Source organism: Colletotrichum graminicola (genome assembly GCF_000149035.1).
Source record: "Colletotrichum graminicola M1.001 genomic scaffold supercont1.1, whole genome shotgun sequence".
In the NCBI taxonomy this organism is placed as follows: Eukaryota; Fungi; Ascomycota; class Sordariomycetes; order Glomerellales; family Glomerellaceae; genus Colletotrichum; species Colletotrichum graminicola.
This window is the reverse complement of record NW_007361005.1, coordinates 1,492,832-1,516,798: the sequence shown is the minus strand read 5'-3', so window position 1 is coordinate 1,516,798 and position 23,967 is coordinate 1,492,832. Positions and strand designations below refer to the sequence as shown.

At 54.2% G+C, this 23,967-nt stretch overlaps 2 protein-coding genes across 2 annotated transcripts; one reads left to right on the top strand and one right to left on the bottom strand.

Moving 5' to 3' along the window:
* Positions 1-4,416: 4,416 nt before the first annotated feature.
* Positions 4,417-6,234, bottom strand: GLRG_00403 (uncharacterized protein; the record flags this gene model as incomplete). Its single annotated transcript, XM_008091088.1, has 3 exons — positions 4,417-4,802; positions 5,049-5,229; positions 5,506-6,234. 3 exons carry the CDS (start codon positions 6,232-6,234, stop codon positions 4,417-4,419), a joined length of 1,296 nt encoding a protein of 431 aa, XP_008089279.1.
* A 6,458-nt stretch (positions 6,235-12,692) lies between these two features.
* GLRG_00402 (uncharacterized protein) lies at positions 12,693-12,884 on the top strand (the record flags this gene model as incomplete). Its single annotated transcript, XM_008091087.1, has 1 exon — positions 12,693-12,884. The coding sequence occupies one exon, from the start codon at positions 12,693-12,695 to the stop codon at positions 12,882-12,884; it is 192 nt and encodes a 63-aa protein (XP_008089278.1).
* Positions 12,885-23,967: the final 11,083 nt, after the last annotated feature.

Genomic DNA, 23,967 nt, shown 5'->3' with positions numbered 1-23,967 from the left:
GGTTTTTTTTTGGGGTGGGGAGATGCTGGGAAGAGGACCCACTGCTGTCCGAAGTCGAGAACCGACGGGAGAAAAGAAGAAGCGAAGAGAATATGCAGACTAAGTCTGATGGGGTATCAATCGGGTTGTAACAGAATATTCTCGCGAAGCAACGTTGTGACGAAGAGGGTAGTAGAAGAAGAGAGAAAAGCTCGATAGGTAAAGAAGACGAGGCAAGGGCTTGTCGTCTCACGAGGTTCGCGTGTAGGATAAGATAAAGCAGGGAAAGAACGAGCGAAAAGCGATGTGCCGATTTTGAGGCGACTTGGGCGTCAGGCAAGTCGTTCTCGTTCCTCTGAGAATCGTTACAACTACCTAGGTGGCGGGAAGAGATGCAATTGAGGTATGAGGGAGAAGAGGAAGTACGAGCTGCGACAAGAGACCAAGTTGAATGAATGATGGATATGAGAGGAGGCCAGTTCCTTCCTCCAGACAGCCAATCTCCCCCGTCTTCAGGCACTGCACCTGCCTACGCTCGCCTTCCTTCGTTTCAGACCCCTCTCTGTCTGCGTCTTTCCACTCTTGAGTTGATGATCGGTTCCGTTCGAGACAATGCGGTGGCAGTGGGTGAGAAAGAAAGCAGCATGCGTTTGCTAGCTGCTGTGACCGGCCATATTCCAGGTTTGGGGACTATAGGCTACGTCATAGGTGACCTGTCGTGAGAGTTGGTGTGGGAGGGGGGAAAGGGGGGGAGATGCGGCACCAGTAGCCGAATGAACGAATTTAGTGGAATGGAGAGGCAGTTGCCAGAGATACCCAGGGGGTTCAGGCGCTGAAACCGTGTCTTTTCCAGCGGACCTTGTCTCTGTATCACGACATTCCATGGCACTGGCACCCTCCCAAGCGGCCAGGACCCGGCTTCTAACACGCACACAAATACACCACCTGACTGGTGTCCTAATGGGGGGGGACAGCAAATGTGAATTGCGCAATATTCCGAAGAAGAAGAAAACAAGATGAAACGATTTGATGAATCAAGGCTGGCTTGAGCGTCGCCGTTCCATAAGACATGGTCCTCCATCCAAACGAGACACCCCGAAATGCACACCGTCCGCCCGTCTTTCCGTTGCGTCCGTTCCGTTCCGTCCAAAACCATGTCGTTCCGCTCCGTACACCCTGCATCATTTTCCGTAACGGAACTCGGGATCCAACACGACGCAGCCCCCGCCCCCCACCAGGCGGGAAAAGAGCGACGTTGCAATTGGGGGCCGAAAGCCTAAGTGACGCCGTACAAATGTGGTTTAAACGCAGCAAGCTAGCAGGTGCGCTAGTAAATCATCGACATCAAGGATTAGGCAAACAAGAAATGATGCATTCCCACGCTTCTTTTCCTCCCACCCACACACACCCTGGACTGCACCCCCCGGTTACTTCGTCCCCCCCCCCCCCCCCCCAGTGCCATCGTCTCGGGATCTACACTGCTAGTCTATCTGTGTGTGGTATATCATAGATGATTAAGAAGTGACCAGTCTAAAAACCCGCGCTGCGGCAAGTGCTCTCTTTCGGCCCCTCTTCACCTCCGCTCCTGGTCCGCCCCTAATTGTCAAGGATGCCGGAAAAATAATGAATCAAGACATCATTAAATAAAAACTTCGACAGCTGACAAAAATAAGAAGCCTAATTGCTGCCTTTTCCTATCCTGTCCGAAACTAGCAAGGCAGCAGCAGGGCCTTGGACGTACCAAAGACCCGGCCGTCTGGTCCCACTAGTCTATAAAAATGAAGATAAAAAAACTTTCACACACACACACACCTTCACTCGCGCCCGCGCAAGGTTTCCAAGTCGGCTACTCGGAACCCAAAGACAAACTATGTTTTGACCTCGCTTGCCTTCGCTTCTTTGCCCTGTTTCGGTTGAAAAACTTCGATATATAAGCACATATCACCTGCCCTGCTGTCAAGGGTACCACCACCTGGGGACCTCGCCGTTGCGATTTGCTTTTCTTAAAAAAAAAAGTTTGTGCCCCCCCCCCTCGAGGGCTACTGCCGCCCTCGGACCAACCAAGAAAAAGACGTCACGAGTTCATGTCCCTCTGCAATTGGCCTCGCCGGCTGCTCACCGACTCCTTCTCAGTCCTCAAATCCTGTGTACCCGGGCCCTTGGGACCCGACGCGCCCGAACCTCATCGCGAGAAACTCAATTGGGAACAACATCCGTAGTCGGGCCCGCTGTTACCCCCTCCTCCCCGGCCAACCTCGGTTGAACCCCGTATCGTATCCCACCCCCCATCACCACCACCTTCTCTCGACTTCAAACTTTGTCCATCAACTTTATCAATGGGTGACGGCGGGTGTTGGATGCTAATACCGCATTGATTATTAACTAGACACATAATCAAGAAAACAACAGAAGTACTAGAACCCCCCCCCCCCACGCGCGCGCGCGCGCACACGGCAGTTGATTCTTCAATCCAAGCGTGCCACGCTGCTTACCTGCAGCCATCCGCACGCAGGATACCACAACAACCAACCTGAACCAGCATTACACAAACTAAACATACGCACACATGCTTTCACCCCCCTCCCCCAGCACTTTTCTCACAATTTTCACAAGCACACGCCGCTGACACTGGCTGCTTGCATAGCATCCAAGTCACACAAAGATCCTCTTTCTCTAACATACCCTTCTTCCCCTTCTCTCTCTCTCTCTCTCTCTCTCTCTCTCTCTCTCTCTCTCTCTCTCTCTAAAGCATCCATCTATTCACCCACTCACTGACGCTCTCGCACTAAATCCTGCATACATATCAAGCACCAAAGTGCATACCCACATACCGTTGTAAAGGGCGAAAGGGGGTTGGATACTGCAAGTGACAAACATAAACTGCCATACCAATAACAGATCATGCAGTGATAAGTAACCTGCAGACACTAGCTACAACAGAGTCCTACAGAGGGGCAAAGAAGAAAAAACAAAAATAGCCCTGCCTCTCCATCCATGTCTTCCTGCCAAGAGCCCGTCCACCTAATGCACCTAAGAAACTAACGCCTCCACCGTAAACACTCGCCAGCACACACACGCATACATAAACGACATGCGCCGGAGACGCTGGGTTAAGCTCGCAATGGAATGGTGTCACCAGGTCTACCGTGCCGGTTCTTCAGCGGCTAACCGCCTGTCTGCTTCATCTTTCTTTTTCCCGCCTCATGGCACCGGCCTTGACCTCACTCACTACACACGGTGTTCGTCCTAGCCCTGTACGACTTGACTTGGCTACCCAACTCAACCTTTGCTCCTTTTGTTTCTTCTCCCCAGTCGGCGCCTGACCCCAAAGGGACGCTCCTCCAAAGCGATATAACTTCGCGCAACCTAGTTTCTCACAACATTCTTGAATTTGACACGGGCTGAAGGGAACTCGGTTATACGTTGCTGAAATCTTTTTGAATTTCCTTTTCCGCAACTACCCACCAAAATCCAAAAACAAGACAATACTAGAAAACGAATCATCCTCGACTATCACACGCAACGTGTCGACGCCCTAAACGTCCATATATGTTAGGTATTTCGGCGCCACCCCAAAGGTCCGTCCCTGCCAATCCTGTGCCCTCGCCTTCTACCAAGAAAAAAAAAGTCACCATTTTCCGGAAAAAAACCCTTGTCGCCATCCGAGAAGTGCACGGCCTCCTTCGAGGGACCCAGGTCGAGATAGGGAAAACGTGTCGTCTGCAAATGATGTTGTCATGACCCAAAAGCGTCGACTTCCAGAGATGCGGTTTTGTCCTCCACCCCCAGCATTGCCCGCGCCGACAGTGTCGCGAGTCGATATGCGCGGCGCAGCGTGTCGAACGCGTGGTGTCGTTGGGTCGAGATGGACGGGCCTTGAGCGCGCCTCCAAGATGAGACCCATATGGGACAACCAAGGCGAACCGCCAATCCATTCGTCGAATCATGACCGCCCTCAGCTGCTCTTGTAAATGCACATACTACACCGGTCCTAGGAAAAGCCATTTGCCCAATGCGTCATCTTATGTGGAGAAAAGAGAACCGGAGAAAAAGGGCATCGCGTCGTGACGCGACGCCAATGAACAAGCCTCGATATGTCCGAGACGTCAAATGAAAATGGTTAAGTGCCGCATCGAAACCATGCTGTGCGTGTACTCAATCGAAACGTGGGAATCCGGAAGCCATGATTTAGGCGGATCGCTTCGTAAACCAGAATTTTGCCGCGCGTCTAATAACCGAAGGAGACCAAGTTGAAAGTTCGTGGTATGAACATATGCGGAAGAGCGGCTGTCGTCGTGCGGAAGGATACCCGGTAATGTACAAGTCCTTTCCCCCTTCCATCGATTACGGATGGGTCCTTTCCGATCGTGAGTCAGCCTGCTTCAGTGGCTAGACGTCTGAGCGCCGTTATCTGCCTGTACAGTTAGCTTGCCAAGTTCAGCATGCTCCAGGAGTCTTCAACTCACGTGAGCTGTACATGCTCTGGTTTGGCTGCCCATAAGGTGACTGGGGTTGATAGTTGGCAGAGTACATGTGAGAGCTGTTGTACTCGGGAAGAGGTTGCTGTGCAACCCCTCCAGCAGAAGGAGGCGCAGGGTACTGCGAAGGTTGGTATCCAATTGGCGGCAACTGAACCTGGCGACCACTGGCATATGCGGATGCTGACGATGAGCCGTCAGGCCCAGACTGGGGATCGCCTGAGCCGTTCTGAGCAGCGGCGGCAGCGGCTGCAGCAGCCTGGCGTTGGCGTTCGTCCTCGGCCTTTCGCTGTGCTTCTTCTTCCTTCTTGCGCTGCTTCCATTCCTTGCGGATCTCCTTGAACTCTGCGGGGAAAATGTCAGTCTCAAGACTCTGCTATCATACCGGTTCTGGTGCCTCGTTCCGTGCATGTAGGCTAACCCATGACCATGGAATTAGACCAACAGGACCTAGACCGCGTTTGTGCAGAACTGGAGCCGCTTGTGCGCACAGTACTGCTTGGAACACAAAACACAATCAAAGCTACGCCAAAGAGAGGACTATTGACGCGACCAAGAGGTTGCAATTCTTGGAGTTCGTAAAAGACGTACCTTCAGGTGTTCTCTTCTGTCCATGGGACTGCATGGTGACATGTGCGTTGAGGTGGTTCAACGTGCCGTAAGCCTTCTCGCAGCCATTCCAGCCGCACTTGTACATGCGCTCAATTTCCTCATAACGTCGACGGGGTCGCTTGTGCTGCTGGGCACCAGGGATCGGAACGAAAGAGTATACCTGGTTGCCAAACTGTTACGTTAGTACACTGATTCTCCCCCAGGATGAAAGTACGCGCGCATGCTAGTCTCTGGGACCGAATCGTCAATGGTGTACTGTTGACACTGGCCGGCACTCCCTCTTACTTCCTCTCCCAGCTCGCGGTAAAGGGCATCAAGACTATTGGGAAAGCTTGTTGTTTCTGGCCTTGGTTGGAGGGAGAACTTGCCAGCGTCACACAAAACGCCTTGACGCGCCAGCACACCTGAAAACACTCCGCCTGCTAGTTTCACTTACTTGGTTAGGACGTCCCTGGGGTGGGGCAGAACTCGGCGTCGGGGGGAAGACGTGACTGGCGGGAGTCAGAGGACCGGCGCTGTGTTGACCGTAGCCGGTCCAGTCGGGTCGGGGTTGCGCATAGGCAGGGTGCTGGTAGGAATGCGACATATCTCCCGGAGGCGGGCCGTAGGGAGAGTGCTGGCCGTACGCGTAGGTCGGACTCGGCGCCGCTATGGACGGATCTATGGGTACATCGTGGTCAGACTTGGGCATCGGGACCTGATGGTTACGTCCATCCTGCTGGGGCAAAGACGGACTGCTTGCTTGTTGCGCCATGCCTCCGCTGCTTCCGTTGTGGTTGCTAGCTGGATGGTATGATCGCTGAATGTGTTCAGGAAAAGAGCCTGACCGCGCAGAGGGCGGGTAGACGCTGTACTCCGAGGTGGGAGTCGCCGAGGTGGAGTAGTTGCTAGAGCGGACCTCCTGCTGGGTCGCGTATTGCGCAGCAGATGCGTGATCTGCAGATGAACCTTCAGAACGAGTGTCGCCGCAGTTGCTTGGGTAAGGCGAAGGCAAACCTGACTGCGAGTACTCGGTAGCACTGCGTTCCATAGAGGTGCTGAGGGAGGTGAGAAGCGAGCTGATGGCAGCGGCTTCAGGGCGGGAACCTCCAAGCTGTGGAGAGCTTGAAGAGAGTAGTGATGCGTGGTTGTCAACGAACTGGTGTTGCGTTGGGACCACGAACATGCTACAGTTCAGCGGAACGTTCTGAGTTTGCAGAAAATGGCCGGAGAGTCCTTAGTTCTCAAGCCAACGATGGGTTCGCAGGTTCGTGGGAGGCGATGCCTTTCTTTTTTTTTTCTTCCGGATTCAAGAGTGGTTGATGAGTTGGCTCGAGACGCGGTCTTTCAAGTAGCGAGAGCGGGCTTGTACTTGAAGAATGGAAAGAAGGAGTAGTAGTGGACGACGAGTGAACTTGGGGAGTAAAGTGAGACTTGAGGCGGCGCGACGATGGTGTATAAAGATGGCGGCCAAGATAGCGCGGACCACCCAAGGGCTCGGGTTTATGGTTAAATGGGGATGTGATGACAACAAAGTCGCTAGTCACCGGCCCTGAGCGAAGATCTCTGGAAGTGGCAAGGATAGCGTTGTCTTTGCCAGATCACGGAGTGGACGCCTCTTTTGCTCTCTCTTTCTTGACTCTCTTTCTCGCTTTGGCTGAGAGGTTGACGGCAATGCCTGGGGAGCGCGACACTAAAATAGTGCGCTAAGTAGGTAATGGATGGGCTGGGCTCTCCGCTTGAGTTTTGGCCGAGCGGTCTCTTAGCGTCAGGATCGGAGATAGGGCGGGGGGGGCAGGTCCACGAGCTGGGTGTGGTGGTATGGGTTCAGGGATCCGAGGCGGCGAACAGTACCGTAGGTGTAGGACCAGGTACACACGGCGAGAGGAGAAGAAGGAAGGAAGGGAGGAGGGTGGAGAGCAGATAGAGGAGGATGGGACGTCGAAGCGTTCCTCTTTGCGTATAGCGCAGGGTGTGTCTTAGTCCTTTTTTTAATATCTGGGTTGGCGTCTGTCGGAATCTGGCCTGATCTGAGGTTGGGACCTGAGTTTGACAAGCTGGCAGATGTGATTCCCAAGGAAGCGACTGATTCTTGTCTGATCCGGCTTGCGGGATGCAGGTGCTGCTGCTGCTGCAACACAGAAGAACCCACAAAGCAAAGTACTGCAGTCTGGAGAGATGATGTGCGCGCGTAGTATGTGGTGGTGGGTTGCAAGTGATGCGTAGATGTGCAGCGCACACCGGTAAGAAGGTGCTGGTACAGCAGAGCAAAGTGCGCGTGTAGACTGGCTGGCGGTGGTCAAGTAGCCTTGATGTGAGGTGTAGCCGAGGTGGATGGTGGGCGCTGATGCTTGTGCGTGCGTGTGGTAGGGGGCGTAGTTGGCCTTGGCCTGGGTACTCGATGGCAAGGTGTGGTGGGTGTGTAGGGTGGATTTCTCTGTGTGCCGAAGTCGACTTTGGACTTGAGGTTGGACTTGGACTCGACGACGGCTACGTGAGGTACGTGCTGCCACTGATGCTGCTACTTTGAGAAAGGCAAGAGAGCATGTGCGTGCGTCGTAGTTTGGGCAGCGAGTTTTCCCGTGGTGCTAGTTGAAGTAGCGCGGATGGTGGAGGAGGATGGATGAAAGAGCCAAAGGCCCTCTTTTTTTCTCTCTCCTTCTGTCTTGTTGAATGTCTCCTGCCTCGTCTTTCGCTCTTTCTTGCTCTGCTCGGTGAGGCAAGTGAGGGAAAGGGAAGGGGGTAAGGGGGTAAACCCAATGAAGGTTAATGACGAGGGGGAGTTCGATCTTAGCGCCGTTCCCGGGAGAAAGACGAATTTAATACTTGCGACGGAAGAGGGAAAGACAGAATGGGGTAGGCCCTCGAGGAAATAATGGACCACACCTGGGTGACGGGGTCAGCGCGAGGGCTGATTTGCAGCTGGTGGAGACGCGACGAGGTGAAGTGGGCACGGAAGAGAGGGTGAAAGGATGAAGGGTGAAGGGTGAGATTCAAGAGATGGACGGACGGCTGGACGGATGCGGTTGCTGTCTGTGGGTGGACAATTGGCCCAAGGGAGAAGGGGGGGGGGGGGGGGGGGACTAGAACGATAGAAAAAAAAAACACCCTTCCCAGAGGATTAGTCCGCCTGGATTGTGAGTGGCGGACAGACGACGTGTTCCGGGGGGAGTGAGAACTGTGAGTGATTGGTGATTTGCTACGGCTACTATAGGTATGAAGAGAGGTACGGATCGCAGGCTGGAAAACGACCCAACAAGACGTTGCTCTTCGAGACTCACTGCTCTGTACCTCTTGTCCATTTTTCTCTCTTTCCCTTCCGCTTTCTGTTCTCCCCCTATCCTTCCCATTAAGTGTACTGAAGGTGTGCGGCGTGGTGAGTGGGAGGGAGACTGATCGAAGGTACGTACCCCCGTGGCCAATGCACCTTGTTCTAGCAGTCGTTGTCTCTGGTCATCGTCCCTTCCCTGGGGTGTGTAGATCGATAGTGACGGCAGAAAATGATGCGCCCTGTGAGACAAGTGTAAAAGTCATGTGGATCCACCCATTGCCCTGTGAAAACGGCGATACGTATGTCAATCCTTGATGTGAAGGTTTGAAGGTAGGAAATGCCCTCAAAAGAGACAGGCGGCATGTACGAACTGGGTGTCTCCCCCGAAAGCTGCACAGGGTTGCTGGCTGCTGAGCACTGAGCTGGGGGTGAGATTTAGATTCCTGAGTTCGCCTTCCAGGGGTGTGCGATATACGATGTACATCGTACGTCGGGAATGGACCTGGGTGGGCTGAGGAGCGTCGACATCGAAGCACAGGGCAGGTAGGTGGCCAAGTATCTTTTTTCCCGCCTTTTTTTTCTCTTCTTTTTTTCTGGTCCTCTTCCCGGTCCTCCCTCACTTCGGTACGTACCCATCGGCTCGTGTATCGGACAAGAAGGAGCAGCACGAGCAACGCCAGCTGGCAGATGGCAGAATCTGGGTGGCAGGTGCAGGTGCGCACTGACTGACTGGATGCTGCTATGCTGGTGCTCGAATGATGATGATGTGTGCTCCAAACTAAACCAGTTACTCCGGACAGTACCTCACTCTTCGAGCTAAACATGCTAGCTGAGGATCTCCTAGCTTGGCGAAGCCCCTCGCTGGATGCCGGAGCTAGCCAAAACTGCGGTGGCTTGATAGGATAACTTGATACCTCCTGGCTGTATCCGTACCGTGCCTGTGTATCCGTATATGTACCTTATCGGCGTCTCCAACTCTTTGAAATGCATATCGTATTCTTGGTCAGCGACTTTTTTTTCTTTGCTCTCCCTATGTCCCATTCCCAATTGGACGTTCCGCAAAGCTCTACGACACATAGGATGAAACGCACGAATCAATGAAATGACCAAGTGGCCTAGATCTAGCGTTCTCCTCCTTTGCCCAAATGACCCTAGATCATCCCGACGAGCATGGCTGCCGCGTCGTGTGTCAGGTTGATTCTATCACCCAGAGACTAGGTGAACCTTGCCTGTTTCTACAGCATACGGCCCGCGGGCCAAGTCATATTATTCGTCACCCGTAACGCCGGCCCTGCTAGGATTGTCGTAGGTGCTGGGAAATTTGCCAATGTCCATTGAGTCCTGAAAGCATATGCTGCTCAATGATAACGATGTTGTTGTTGTTGTTGTTGAGCCGGGAATCAGCAACAAGCATAATAAGGGGTGTGGCATGCATATGGGTGTGAGTTGGAGGATGAATGTCTTACTTGACCCCCCAAAATGGCATCTGTCGCGCTGTCTTTCCAGAAGCGCGTCGTCGAGAGCAGGTTGGATAAAACTTAAGAACAACGAGAACTCGTATGTTGCCGACTGCGGCCGTTTCCGACGGCAGATTTGGGAAAGCTCTTCAGCCTGAAAGCACGAAAAAGCTTCTTTTCCTGGGGCCTCTCTTCCATCTCTAAGCCCAGAGATCGGGATTCCGATGGCTGTTGCAGCTGCTCGGGACGAACGGATCCGCTGACTCTTGACTCGCGGGTAGGGGGCCACTTGCACAACGACCAAACAAACGAGAGGCGATTACGTCCAACATGTTACTGGAGCCAGGAATCACTGTGTCTAGTGTCCTGTGAGTGATCAAAGATAATTATAGGATCCCGTGACGCGATGGGTATCCGATATCCGTTATTTAGGATGTCTACGGAGTAGTCATCGAATGGAATGATAGTTGAGATCGCCCCTCCCATTCCATGATGATCCAGCCACTCCAAAAACGATCACAGGGGAGGACAAGAGGCGTGTCAGATGGGGCCGATGGGAAACACCCTCGGGCCTGACCCTGGCAGCGGTAGGCATTGCTGTGTGCACTAGGTATGCTATTTTCCGACACGAATTTCGTGGCTAGAAGACAGCGGTGATGAATGGGACTTGTGCCAACAAAGCAGAGAACTCGGAACAGTGACGATGGCCCCATCCCAGCCCCAAGAACCCATGTTCCCTGCTCAGCCTTTGGGCTTTTTGTGGTCGAGGTCCCCGGCTGGTAGAAATCCATACTCGTGGCGGCGAGGGGGTGTGGGATGCCCAACGAAGGGCGTGTCAAGGGCCATCTGACTGGCGGACGTTCGCATGCACACCAAGATACGTCCTGTATGCTGTCCGCAGGAGAAAGACAGGCCTGGACACGACGACGTGCCGAACTGGATTGTGCTGCACGGCCACCTGTTGATGGTGCCGGTGCCGTTGCTGCTGTACTTCCGGATGCGTGGCATTCCATCTGGACAGCGGATTCTAGGCATTGGACACGATGTTGGCCTTGATCATGATGATTGGGCAATTTCATTGCCTTGCACGCCTGGGTTCAGAACTCTTATGCCCCATGTCGTATGGACAGGTACGGGGAGATGCTGGTGCTCCAGGAGGCCTTGATCATACACGGCACAAAGGGGGCAAGCCGACTGCTGCTGAGCCTGGGGTCTTGCATAGGAAACCTGGAGTCCTTGCTGCAGGGAAGTAGCTTGGGTAGCCGTAGGCACGGCACGTACATGAACTAAGGCAGACAGAGGAAAGGGGTTAGTGCCGGAATAGGAGAGTGATGGCCGTGCCGCGGAATCGAGCGCGGTGAGGTTGGCATCGAGGGTGTGCATGGTTACCGAGCAGGCGACAGCAACCGGTCGGCGGCGATGGTTGTACGAATACTGAGTAGGAGATCATGGCGGGTGGGCAAGGTCTAGGGCCGGGATGCCGCGAGGCAGCTGAGGGAACGGCACCGTGGGTTAATTTCCCCCCTGTCTTGCTGGCATTGTGGTGTGTGTGCTGTGCGCCTGTGTGGGGTTCCTTGGCAATGGACTCGGAGAGCAACCGCCGGTACGTAAGCTGAAAGCGTAAGAAATATCGACGAATAGGACGCTGGGCAGTGTATGCCTTGGTCAGGAGGGAGGTTATGGATACCGTAGAAGATGGCATCCACCTAGCCTCCATTACCATGAAGTAGCGATGCAAGGAAGACCGGGAACAGAAAACGGTAAGCCAAGAGGAAGGAATAGGCGCATGTGAGACAAGCGAATATGGAATCTGCTATCATGTGTTGCGATATTCTTCGCAAGGTACATGACATACCTCAGGGGCGAGCCAGCGTGGATGTCCCCAAAGTGAAATACGGGGAGAAAGAAAAAGAGAAGGAATGTATGGGGGTGCTTGTGAGCTCCTGTTGTAAGGCGCCGAAGACAAGGTTTCCGTGCAGTCGATGACGCCCGAGAGAACCGAACGGCGAGGCAGGCATCGTGAGATTTCACGAACCGAGCAATTAGACAACTAGGGCGGGCGAAGACGACCAGGGAGGGGAGGGGCCAGTGGACAGGGGGGGTTCTGGGATTCGTGCCACTTGCTTGGGAGGAGCATACGCACTAGGTGGGAGGGGAGGAGCACCTACGATGTACTCCCAAGACATGATGCCAGGGTGAGCGAGCAATGAGGGAAGGAACGCGAGATGAGTGGGTCCTTCTCCATCCCCTGGACTGAAGGTTGCATCACGGTGTAGTGGGGTCGTGGACCGAAAGCCCAGGCCCCAGAGAACAGAGATCTGCGCCCTTTTTTTGCGCTAGCCTGATAGAAGATGATGTGGAACCTTGTGGCTTGGCCCACCCTCTCTTCCCTGTCTCACTTCTGCATGTCTTTTTTCTTCTTTCTAACTTCCCGTCCCTACGAATCATCGGCGGGCTACCTAGTGTAAGCTCGAGTGATGCGCGACGCAAGGTGAAGACCGATGCTCGCTCCCCTGCACATTGCCTCGTCATGGCTTTAGAGGTCTTGTGAGAGGGGGCTGATGTGCCGACTCTTCCATCCCTCACTGGCCACCCCCAAAAAAAGAGGCCCTGGTCGATCGTCAAGATGCTCGGTTGCCGTTGCATTGGCATTTGCAGTAGGATGACAATCATCACCCGCCCGTCAGAACTTGAAAAGCGAGCGTTGCGCATGCCCAGCGTGCCAGGACAAGAGACGTCGGTCCCGGAAGAGTCCCAGGCTCCTGCCTCTTCCTGCATGGGATGCATTGTACTGTATGTCTGTCTATGTTTACAGTACGGAGTACTGACTGCGGGCCAATACAGGGACGGCACTGCTGTCTACCAATACATGCCATAGGCCCCATTTCTCTATCAATGTCCGATCCGTCGTAGTTAATGAAGGCCGGAGCCGTCTCGGCACGAGCAGACGAGGGTTGGCATTCGCACTCAATTGCATCGGGCAAGGAGCAGCCCGTCCGTCTAGATGGAGACTCCGGTCTCGTCTCTGTTCTCTTCCGACGACGGAGACTGCGAAACATCAGAACAAAGCAAGTGCCCACCAAGGCGTCGTTCAAGGAGGGTACTTGAAAGAGGGACCTGCCGTGTGGTGCCCGCGATCTAGACCCCGCGGGTGTGGGACCCTGACTCGGGCGAAGTTGAAGGAATGCTTGCGCTGGAGATGATCCCAGTAGACGAAAAGAGCATAGACTCCTCGGGGACTTCTGTGCGTTGAACACAACACTAACCCCAACAGGCGTGACGGGGTCCACGGGGCTCTGCTGCCAGAATATTCTCCGCCCGCGACAGAGATTGTACGACGGGATACAAACAAGTGGTCTGTAAAAGGAAGGATGGTATTTTATTCTTATTTTATTTCTATATATCTTCATCGCCCTTACAGCTCGGAAACGCCTTAGTTGGACAAGACGAGGCTCGACGTCCTGTCGACCATTGCGCAGCACAGCCCTACATCTCTTTACGAGGCTCTTAACGAGGACGCAAGCAAGCGGCAACGTCCAGGCCCAAAAGACCCCGAGTCTCACGGCGTTGTTGAGTTGTCGAGGGGTATTGCTGGCGCCTTGGGCCGTCGCAAAGGTTATTTCAGCGCGCCAGTCCAGGGCTTGGAACCAAACGGTGGTCTAGACTGTTTGGTTTGGCGATCGTTTAGAAACTACCCACGATGCTTAAGGGGGTTCGGCGGTTTCCTGCACCTGTTCAGCCAAATTGTGTGGAACCTTGGGACTCACTTGTTTCCAAAGCAGCCACGACCAATAAATAAGCCTGGCCTGCAACAAAAATAGCTGTCGATGGGACGAAATGCGGCCTTTCTGACTTTACGTTGTCCGCCTCCCGCTCCCCGAATGGAGGCCAGACATGGTCGGATGGCTCCCGTAGCTGGGTGACCTGAAGACGCGGACTGAGACAGAAGACGGCGTAATGGGTCTACTGGTCGATCACTAAGCATCGTTGCCGTAGCATCACCCTTGTAACGCTATGAAGAATAGCATCACCGTCAAGAGAGGATTGGCGCAACTGGATCGATCCATGTATTGCACTACGTCGATACCTAGTCTCGGCTTGATTATTGTTGGGGGCAATTGGCCCTGAAGAGAGAAGCATTGCTGAGATGGCACGTGTCTCCTGACACAAGGTGTCTGATGTTGTACTTGTCCCTGTCAGCCATCGGAGGTTCGGGGCTACCTTAGCGTTTCCCCCGCAAGTTCGGTTTGTCAAACAAGTTCTCAGGCTAGACGTGGGTGTGCGCGGACGCAGGCCTTGGCCCATCCTGTCTCGAGTCTCTCATCCACTTCAGGGCGAGACGCGACGCGGCATACAGGGAGCAATGCCGAAGTGAGCGCACAGGCAGTCGAGCTGGCGGCAGCCCTGAAGCAACGGGCATTGAAGACCTGAACTCAATTTACCTCGTAGTGTTGGCGGGGAAGGTGGCAGTGCCTGGAAGACGACTTGCCGGTGCAAAACGGTGTACACCACAGCCGTGTCTACGATGTTGGAGTGTCGATCCCGGCTGGAATGAAAGCTGACGTGAAGGACAATATTGCGACGGAATTGCCGAAAGCTGTCGGTCAGTAACGGTGGCTGGCCTCGAGGGTTGATGGCCCGTTGGAGTCGGCACGCATCGTCTCTTCACACCGGGATAGGATACAGAGCACGGCATCTCGATACGGATAATGCCATCTCATTGTGACGACGTTTGGAGGCTGGTCCGAAGTTGCTTACCCTCCCTCCCTATGCTGTCGTCCTCCAATTTGGTCGAGGAGAGAGCAGCGCGTCAGATTTCAGTTGCAAGGAAGGGGTTGGTTGGGCCTAACCAGAAATGCATCTAGCGGCGTTCCGCTCCTCCAATATCGAAATGGGACTGTCGCTTGTGCTTGCCATTGCCCTCCTTGTCATTAGCCACGATTAACCAACACCAAACAGGAGGACGACCAGGACGCGACGGCCAGCACTCTCTACCTGTCTAGTCTCGGTCACAGGTACGATCTACCGAGTGCGTATTTACTAGGAATACCGAGCCAAACGCGAGACCGGGGACCGAAGAGGGAGCCCGGGAGGGGGGGGGGCGGGGTTCAATGGCGACCATGGGCAAAAGGGCGAGGTGCTTCGCAAGGACGGAAGACGACAGGGGACAAGGGGGGACAGGCAAGGAAGGGATAGCCAGCCCTCCAGGCAACATTCGTTGGGTTCCCTGTAACGCGCAATGCTGCTCCATTCTCCGGTGCCCACCCAGCTTGTCCTGCATCATCCAGATTTCCCCTCTTCCTTCCTCCACTCCCATGCCATTTCTCATTGCCCCGCCGTGGCCTGGTCGCTGCACAAGTACTGTGTACAGTGTACCGTGTAGATATACAGATATTTATACGTGCAGAGCTCCATCGATGCCTGTCTAGGTACACAGCCACTCGGGTGACAAAAAAGAGAGCCGGTTTCCCCCTACACAACAGCCACCCTCACCACCAGTACTACAGCTCCTGTAATCAGCAATACAGCTTTTTACTCGTTAAAAAATACGTTTATGAGTCCTCCTAAGAAAAGAAAGATTATAAAGTGTAAAAAAGTATTTATCTGACCTATTCTCTGGTATTTAAAAGCAATAGGGCTATAAGATAAGGTTCTTCAAAACCGGCTCTCTTTTTTGTCACCTGAGTGACAGCATCCGCACACCCATCATATATAGCGTATCTGCTATGTAGTATACCTCAGACTCCATTGGGGGCCCCCTCTCCCTGGAAAGTGGCCATTGCCTAGGGCCGGGAAAGACTTTGTTCTTCTTTCCCTTCTCGCCTTTGCCTCGCTTAGTCCATGACAGCCTACAACCCTGCCTGAAGGCGGCGATGATGACTATCCGACTGATCCCCAGGTTACTTTGCCCTGCAATGTGGGCACACCAGATTGAGATTGCAGCCCGCATGTGCGTGCATACGGGCTGCGGAGTTGAGAGTCGAGGAGACGGAGTGTAACAGTGGACTGAGCTGCGAGCAGGGGAGAGGCCCAGAGGGGGACACGGAAAGAACAGGGTCAGTTATGCATATGCATGTCGCGTCGCGGGCTGTGGGAGTATGAGCAAGACGAGCCCCAACAGGCGACGATGTCTGTGCAGAAAGGATGTCACGCCTGTCGAGCGGTAGCGGCAGCCAGCGGCAGCGGCGACGGTGATGGTAACACTGACGGTGAAAGTGAAAAGGGTCGAGCAAAAATGTTGACTGCAGAGACGGAAGCGGTCCGCTTGGACGGGCGACGGCTGCGCTTGCTCGGTGAGGCACCCCCCCCCCCCCCCCCCTTCCCCCCAAATACCGAACGCGCCTCACCTGGGATGTAGTCACATGATTCGCCAGCGTGGCCCCACACCGCTCCTTCCTCTCCTCATCAATATGCGGGACGGATACGGGGTAGGTGCTATGATAAATCCACACTGGAAGAAAGTATGAAAAGTACGGATACGGTCACTTTCATACCACCCGGAGCTGCACCTTCCCACAGTTGCCTTGGACGAGCGGGGGCTCTCAAATACCGGTATGGAATCATCTTCAGCTGGACAGGACGATGACAAAGGGAAGCAATCGCCTACGAAAGGGAAGAGGGAAATGATGGCAAGGAACAGCGGTAATTACGCATGTCACGGCCGACGGGGAGGCATTGCCCCTCCCCGAACAACCCCTCGGGCCTCGACCTCGACTCTTCTCAACCTCGGAGAGATTCCGCAGTGACAACCGCACGCAACCCTTCGCCCCCCCTCTTTCTTACTTTTTTCCTCTCTTCCTGCTTGCAAATCAAGAACCCATCCGACACCAACCCTCGCCCTGCGGGCGGTCACCTCGTCTGGGTCCGCCATGTCCATTGACATGCTCATGGGCTTCTCACCGCTCACTCCATGGTTGGGTCAGTTTCCTCCCCAGCGGTTCTGTACCTGTACGCAACTGGATGCGTCATGGACACATCACAGCACAAAAGCCCCCCCAGTCGTCGCTGTTGCCACCCTCTACACCAAGTAAAAGGCGTCTACTCCGTACCGTTTAAGTAGAGTACACACACACACACTCACATGTACTAATTATTACCCTGCTATGCTTTGATAGCCTCGTCGTGCCAATGTGGTTGCGGCTCGTTCACAAGTGCCAGCGCCAACCCACACACCAGGAGTCGCCCCCAACGTGCTTCGGGGCTACTGTGCATTCTAAGCTGGCTTTGGCCCCCCCTCAATCTACGGTTGTTCTCGAAAGAACTAGGCAGATCCCGATACCCTGGTTAGGGGTTCACCAAGAAACGCAGCCCACTGCTAGAGTCATCTGTCGCGAAGGTTAGGGCGTCGACAGATCTCAAGCGACCCAAACCACTGGGAATAGACTAAGCAAGCGTAAATGCTCCGGAGGGGCACAGTGTCTGTCCTCCTCCAAGGTTGTTGGTTACTTGCGCGAAGGAACGGAACCAAACTATACCAAGCCAAACCGAACCAACAGCCGTTTCCTACATGGCCATTCCCTCGTACCTACCTTACCAGTAACGGTACACGCATACACACACACTCTCTCTCTCTCTCTCTTTCTCCCCTCTCCCCCCCTCCCCCCTCACACGCACGTACACGTACATGAAGCAATAGAGCATACGAGCTACGTCCGACGCCAATCCATCTTTGGGACGACTAACAATGTGCTAGCCCGCGGCATTGTATATGTTTGTTCCAACGACAAGCCGCCTGGCACAGCACTCCGGTTGCGCCCAGTTGCTATCGCCCGTTGGTCTGAAGAAAGCCGGGAGCCATCTGAGCCAAAGAACAAAACAGAACCCCGGGTGCGCCAAGATCAAAATTGGGCATGCACACATTAAGCCCGGTACAGCCACCCGCAACCAGCAATACCACCACCACAACTACATACACCACAACGGCTGTCCACTCATATTGCCATTTCCGCGGGTGCTGTGTCATTGGTACCGTCACCACCGTCACCACTTTGTGACTGTCAGTGCCGCATCCAAGTTGTCGCATGCCGCGATCATTCAGGTTTGTGACCGGCAACCTTCCCATGGGCAGACGCAATATGTGCTGCCGACCAATCGATATGACTGACAAGCGCCAGGGAGGGCAATGATTTCATCCCTTACGCATTCCATAACGAATTCGATTCGCTTGCATCGCACACCCCTTCATCGATTGATTGATCTATCGCCCCGGATCCGGCACTCCGTTGCCGTCCTTGGACGAGAAGCTTAGCATTGGTAATCAGAGTTCCCGTCCCCTCCCAAAGTACTTCGACTTGCAGGAGGAGCATTTTAACAGGACAGGGCTGCATTGGGCCATGGATCCCAGAGGAACGCGAAAGAGGCGGCACGAGATTGCGCGGACACCTCGGGAAGACAGGCTGGACAAGGTCATCAGACCCAAAGTTTCTGACCGCATCACCGGTATGGTATCCATGTGGTGGTTCCAACTGCCTGAAGCCTGCAGCGGCTCAGCAACGGGCCACCCATTTTTACCTGCCAAATTCTGGCCCTCCTGCCATGGCCGCCATCCATGCCAATCGTCGCTGGTTGGCCGGCCCCCTCTTTGCCGCCCTACTGTTGCGCTTGTTGCACACCTACCAGCCGGCCATCCCCTGCGCTTCACAGTGGCGCCGTCGAGGCTGCCATCTGCCTCTGGCTACCGTTGTCTTTGCAAAGGCCCTAGCGGTCGACCGTCCAACATTGAGCCAGACTAGGCCAGGTCGGCGGTCGCGAGACGGACACACACACACACACACCATGCATGGGGGGAGGCCTGTCTACCCCTCCTTACTTCGCCTATGATTGTGGTTTGCACGTCCCTTTTTGAGCTCAGATACTACCTCGGCGATGAATTCCACGTGCAGGCTAAAACTTTGTACGCCCGATATCTGCAGTTTGACCGATACTGCTTCACGTGGAGTATCCACTGATGTGCAGACCATGTCGTCCAGAGAGACGGTCCTCAGCACAATCCACGCGCCCTAGAACAGTGGCTTAACCCCGTGCAACCGCCGGATGAGCATCTACGAACCGCTTGGCTTGCGTGCCAGCAGCTCATCGCCTGTCGGCCCCGTTGGCGTGGTGTCAATTGAACGCCTCTTCTCGTGGCACATTCCCTCTTACTTCTCAGGTCGCTACATGACACCCGAGTATTTCTGGCCAACTCTTTCAATCAACGCTCTTCCCGAGGGACGCTCAACCAAGCCCTTTCACATCTTCTCGACTGCCCTTCTTCCCCTCTTCCCTTACTCGTCTTCTACCAGTCCTTAACCCCCCCCCCCACCCGCCTCCCCGAAAGTTGGTATTCTTTGCCCCCTCCCATCCAATCTTTCACTTCAACTTTCCAGCCAATATCGGAAGGCACCTCGGCAACATGGATTTTTATTCCTCAGGGGGTCCCACCTAAGTATAAGCCGGGGTCACTTTCGGCTGTTCTTTGCATCCCATTCCGAAGGGAGAGGAGGGAGGTTTCCATTCTGTCATTTGATGCCCAAACTGAAGGTGGGAGGGATTTTGAGTTTTTCCTGAGGCTGGAACCAATCTTGCAGCATGCAGGGCCGTTCATACAGGGTGCATGGGTCGTTGACACTGCCTCTGTACCGGTTGTAGCCCGATCTTCCCTGGCTCGAGGACAGACTGCCTACGGGCAACACGATTTGATCGTATACGGGCCACTCTTGAGTATCACTTGACATCCAGCAATCCGCATGCGGTGAACGTGCACCAGCGGAAACTCTCGGCGCCTGCCGTCACCACATTGTATCGAAAGTCACGGCCCTGCACTTTGTCATTCAATCTATCCCGCAACATCAGGCGAAAAGGTGGTGTCCACTTGTTGATCCAATGACTAGGTAGGAACAGGCAGCTTCATGCGGATCGGAAGCCGTGCAGAGCAGCGCAGCATGCCAAGCGTGTTGCGGTCTGCGTGTTGCTGCTCTCAGTAGAGCGCATCCCGTGCGCACCTAGTAATCATAATGAGCAGTTGGTGCGTGCCTGCTCTCTCTCTCTCTCCCTCTCTCTTTTCGGAAAGGCTAGGAAGCATCACTCGCAGCATTCAACGCTTGTCTGAGACACATGTTCCTGACTATTCCCAACGCTCTGAGGATTGATTGTACGGGGCGCCGCTAACGGGATTGAATCATAACCAAGCTCCAGGAACCAGACGGGAAAAACGCCTCCATGGAGCTACACAGCCGTCGACAATGATCCCCCGTTGACGAGTTGCTCTAACCGATACGTCTCACATGTCGCTGGGAATCCCGCGAGGCCAGGCCATCTGGGACATTATGCGACAATGGCATATGGCACCCCTGTGGGATGAGATCATGAGGCCACTAAGCGGTCAACCCTTTCTGTAATCATTACGGAGTAACGAGAAGCAGGTCCGCCAGGGAGTTCCAAGCAGAGTACCACTCCGTACGACCAGTTCAAGGCCCCAACCCCAATGCACAGGGGTGCGTTTAACCCCCCATCCCTGGACAGGCTGAGGCTCGCTGGAGCACACGGTGACAAGATGGGGAGGGAGATGCTGGCACCGTGATCAAGCTCGGCACAAGCTGCATGGCCGGCCTTATGTAACGAGGGCGCACGGGCAGAGTGTGCTATGTAACATAAGAGGCTGGGAAGCGGCTAATTTCACTCATCGAGCGGTATCCGAACCACGCCCGAGCAAAGACGTGCACAGGATATGTAGCAAGCCAGGTATTTCGGGCTCTTTCCGCATGTATGCTGTATCTCTTTCTTTCTTTCTTTCTTTCTTTCTTTCTTTCTTTCTTTCTTTCTCTCTCTCCATCCGATCCGGGATGAGAATGGGAAGGAAGCTAGCGGTGAGCAAAACGGGAATGTCGCCCATACCCGCTCGAGCCGACTGGGGATCTGCCCTACGGTGACGACCCCATGCTCCAGGCTGCAACCAAAATATTGATGCGCCTATCAGAGTTGTGCCGCTGCTTACTCCGTGTCTATCAACGTCCGTGGGTATACGGGAAGGGAAGGGAAACACGGCCTCCAAGCGGAGGTACGAAGAAGGCCAAGAGGCAAAGAAAGAGTGGGAAGAGTGGGAAAGCCCATCATCTCTCCAGCTGCTGCACCGTGACCATCAACAACACTCTGCTAATAGTGAGTGGCTCCCGACATGAACATGAAGATCAACCTCTCGCGCTGGGACCACTGCTTCAGCTTGCCCGAAGCAAAAAAGGAAAAAGAAAAAAAAAAGAACAAGTTATTACCAAGTAACCACGGATGCAGGCGAAGCTTTCGCCCGCAAACCATCGATAGTCGCTCAGGTAAGACGGCATTCGACAATGGGCTAACCCCCTTCGGGTCAATCCGAACTGGGCAGAGTGCAGCCCCGTTACTATGTACGGAGTACTCCGTATCATGGCGCGAATTCCATCAGGGGCGATTCCTTTCCGCTATCCGGCCAGGACCTGCACTAAGCGAGCGGGCACTTGAGCACCGCGCCTCCACAAACAAGCCTTTCCTCCCTTGCAGCCGCCTTCCGTTCTCTTCAGTGCGTGCGGTGCCAAAACGTCCGAAGCACGAACGATGCCGCCGGACGCTTTAGCTACCAAACGACGCGTGCGTCCTGCGATGCGAAATATCACCCCAGCACACCCGACGGAACCTGACTGACTAGCCCGATGATCCTCCGCAGTGGATTAGTCTATTTGGCGATCCTCTGACCAAGAAGAGAGGCCTTGCGCCCAGAAACATTCTAGGGTGTCTTCCGTCTCACGAAAACAGCGTCAAACATTTGGTTGAAAGGCTCGAGTCAACAGCAACAGAGGCGTTTCTTGCAGGTCTGCGTCGTCAACGTCACCGTCCAACTGCCCTGCGCACTGTTTGTTTCCCTGCAAGCCATCGCAGCCTCGTGTGGGTTTGACTGACTTGCCCTTCTGCCTAGATCGTCTGTTCGGCAGCAAGGAAACTTGACTCGTACCAGTCCGTCCATTCGTCGCTTGGGAAGAACGGGTACCGCACGCATGCCCCAGGGCTGGTTTGGCCCTGTCGATCAGCCTACTTACTGTTCGCTTGTCAATGATCGACTGTAGAACCTCCACATGCCCGCCCGTCCGCCCGCCCCTGAGCGCAACAGGCGAGGTGCGGGCGACGATGATCACTGAAGAAGGTCGAATCTCCACCGAAAATCTCGAGGAGCGGCTCGAATGGGGTTGCCAGGACGGGAAATTGGGTAGGCTCGTACCCCGAAAGTGCGACTGTGCGTGACTCTTTGAGGTGATGATTTGCTTGCTTGCTTGTCCTGAAATGAGGCTGAAGTAATTGATCGGCATCTGGCTTCCGGAAGGACAGCCGAAAATCGAGTGGTAAACTAACTTGATATTGACTACAACTCTCAATCTCGTCCAATCAGATGGATCCATTCTACCCTCGGAGCTCGGCACATGACGGGTTCATACTGCAGGTAGGCTACCATCCACATACACCGATGACCTGGGCTCGACATTGCTATCCACCACGACGGTGAGGCACGTTACGAAGCGCAAAACCCACCGCATTGGTATTTCTGTCTTTCCCACTCATGGATATCCTGACCCTGGCCAAGTGGTACCATCAGCTCAGATACTATCATCGTGAGTCGATGCAACCAAGGCTGCCGCCAATCCTACTACGTATTCCCCGCCTAATGAACCCCCCCAGGCCCGAACGAGAAGTTCTGAGAGAGGCAAAGGGCTTGGATATTGATGATTGACATGTACCCGCCCATGTCTGGTGTAGCAAGGCCCTGCCCGTTGACCAGGCTTTCTAGCCTCGTAGATGTCACAGCACCCCACGATTGCCCTGCGAAACAACGAAAACCATAGTTCATGACCGAGGTCTGTCGTCTCTGGATCACAAGTGGTTGCCGCATCAATGATGCCTGCGGCTGGAGAGCTTGAATGAGCCTTTCCCCCTCCTCCCCCCACGCAAACCACGCGTACTGCTGCTAGGAACTAGATCATCTTGGTTTGAACTTAGAAACAGCATCGGATGATATCAAGTATGCACGTCCATCCTTGCTCTTCCCTTTCCACGAAATGTCATGCGGGACAGCCTTTCAGGTCTCGGACCATGGAATCGCGTGTCTGTTCCAGAGGATCATATATTTCGCAGGGCAACCTTCATCCAGACCTCGTTGGCCCCAGAGCAGCGAGGGCCCCCTCCCCCATTGACACTCAAGCACTGACATGATTCAGCCGTGATCAACTCCATCTATGAACACAAACCAAACAACTGTCCATTGGGACCGACATCATGCCCATGACGCTATTCATTCGTCCCAACCTCTTGTTGGCAACCGTTGGCCGTGCGTCGAACGCCGGTTTCGTCGCAGAGTCCCGCGAGTCAAATCGAACTGTGCCACACGATAGCTTTGTGGTTAGCTGTCGAGGCTTGCAACTGTCACATGAAGAGTCTAACCATAACCCCCCGTATCTGGGGGTCACAAAAGCACCCGCCGCTGGTGGCAGCGCCTTCTCACATGGCGAGGAAGCCTTTCTCACACCAGAGTAGCCCCATATCCGGGGGGGGGCAAGGCTCAAAGAGGATAGGGACAGGCCAGGACTCAAGAAGCGGATCAATAGAGCCGACACCCTTTGCTAGTAGTAATGGATTAAGGCATTCCGAGCCAGCAAAGACGTGTTGCTGTACGCTAGAGGTGCATTGTCCAGCCAGTGGCCAGTTCCATCACAAGCACTATATCGATTTCCGGGCTCCGTCATTCATTAGCGGATGCTAACTACTGAACGCTCATTGATACCGTCTCGTGGTTTCTGGGCCGAGAAACATCTTGCGACCGACGAAGAGCGCTGTCGCGAGATTGAGTCCAGTGTCAATAATGCCCCATCAGATTTTCGATTGCGCTTATTTAGTCCAGTATCACGTCGTCACTCGTCATCGGGGCTTGTTGACGCAAACGCCATTAGCTCCAGTAATCCATTGAGGGATGCATTCTTTGCAGAAGCTGGCTCAAGGGTCCCCTCAGGCTACGATGGGAAGAACCGTAATAATCACTGCGTTTGGTGGCCACTCACGTAGGCTTTACTTTCAGCCGGAAACCGGATGGGGAATTTATTCCTGACGGACGGGAATATCATTGCGAATAAATCGAAGCAGACAGTTGTAATCCCGAGTCTTTTTCTTTTACTTTTTCTATTTGGTTTCATCAACCACG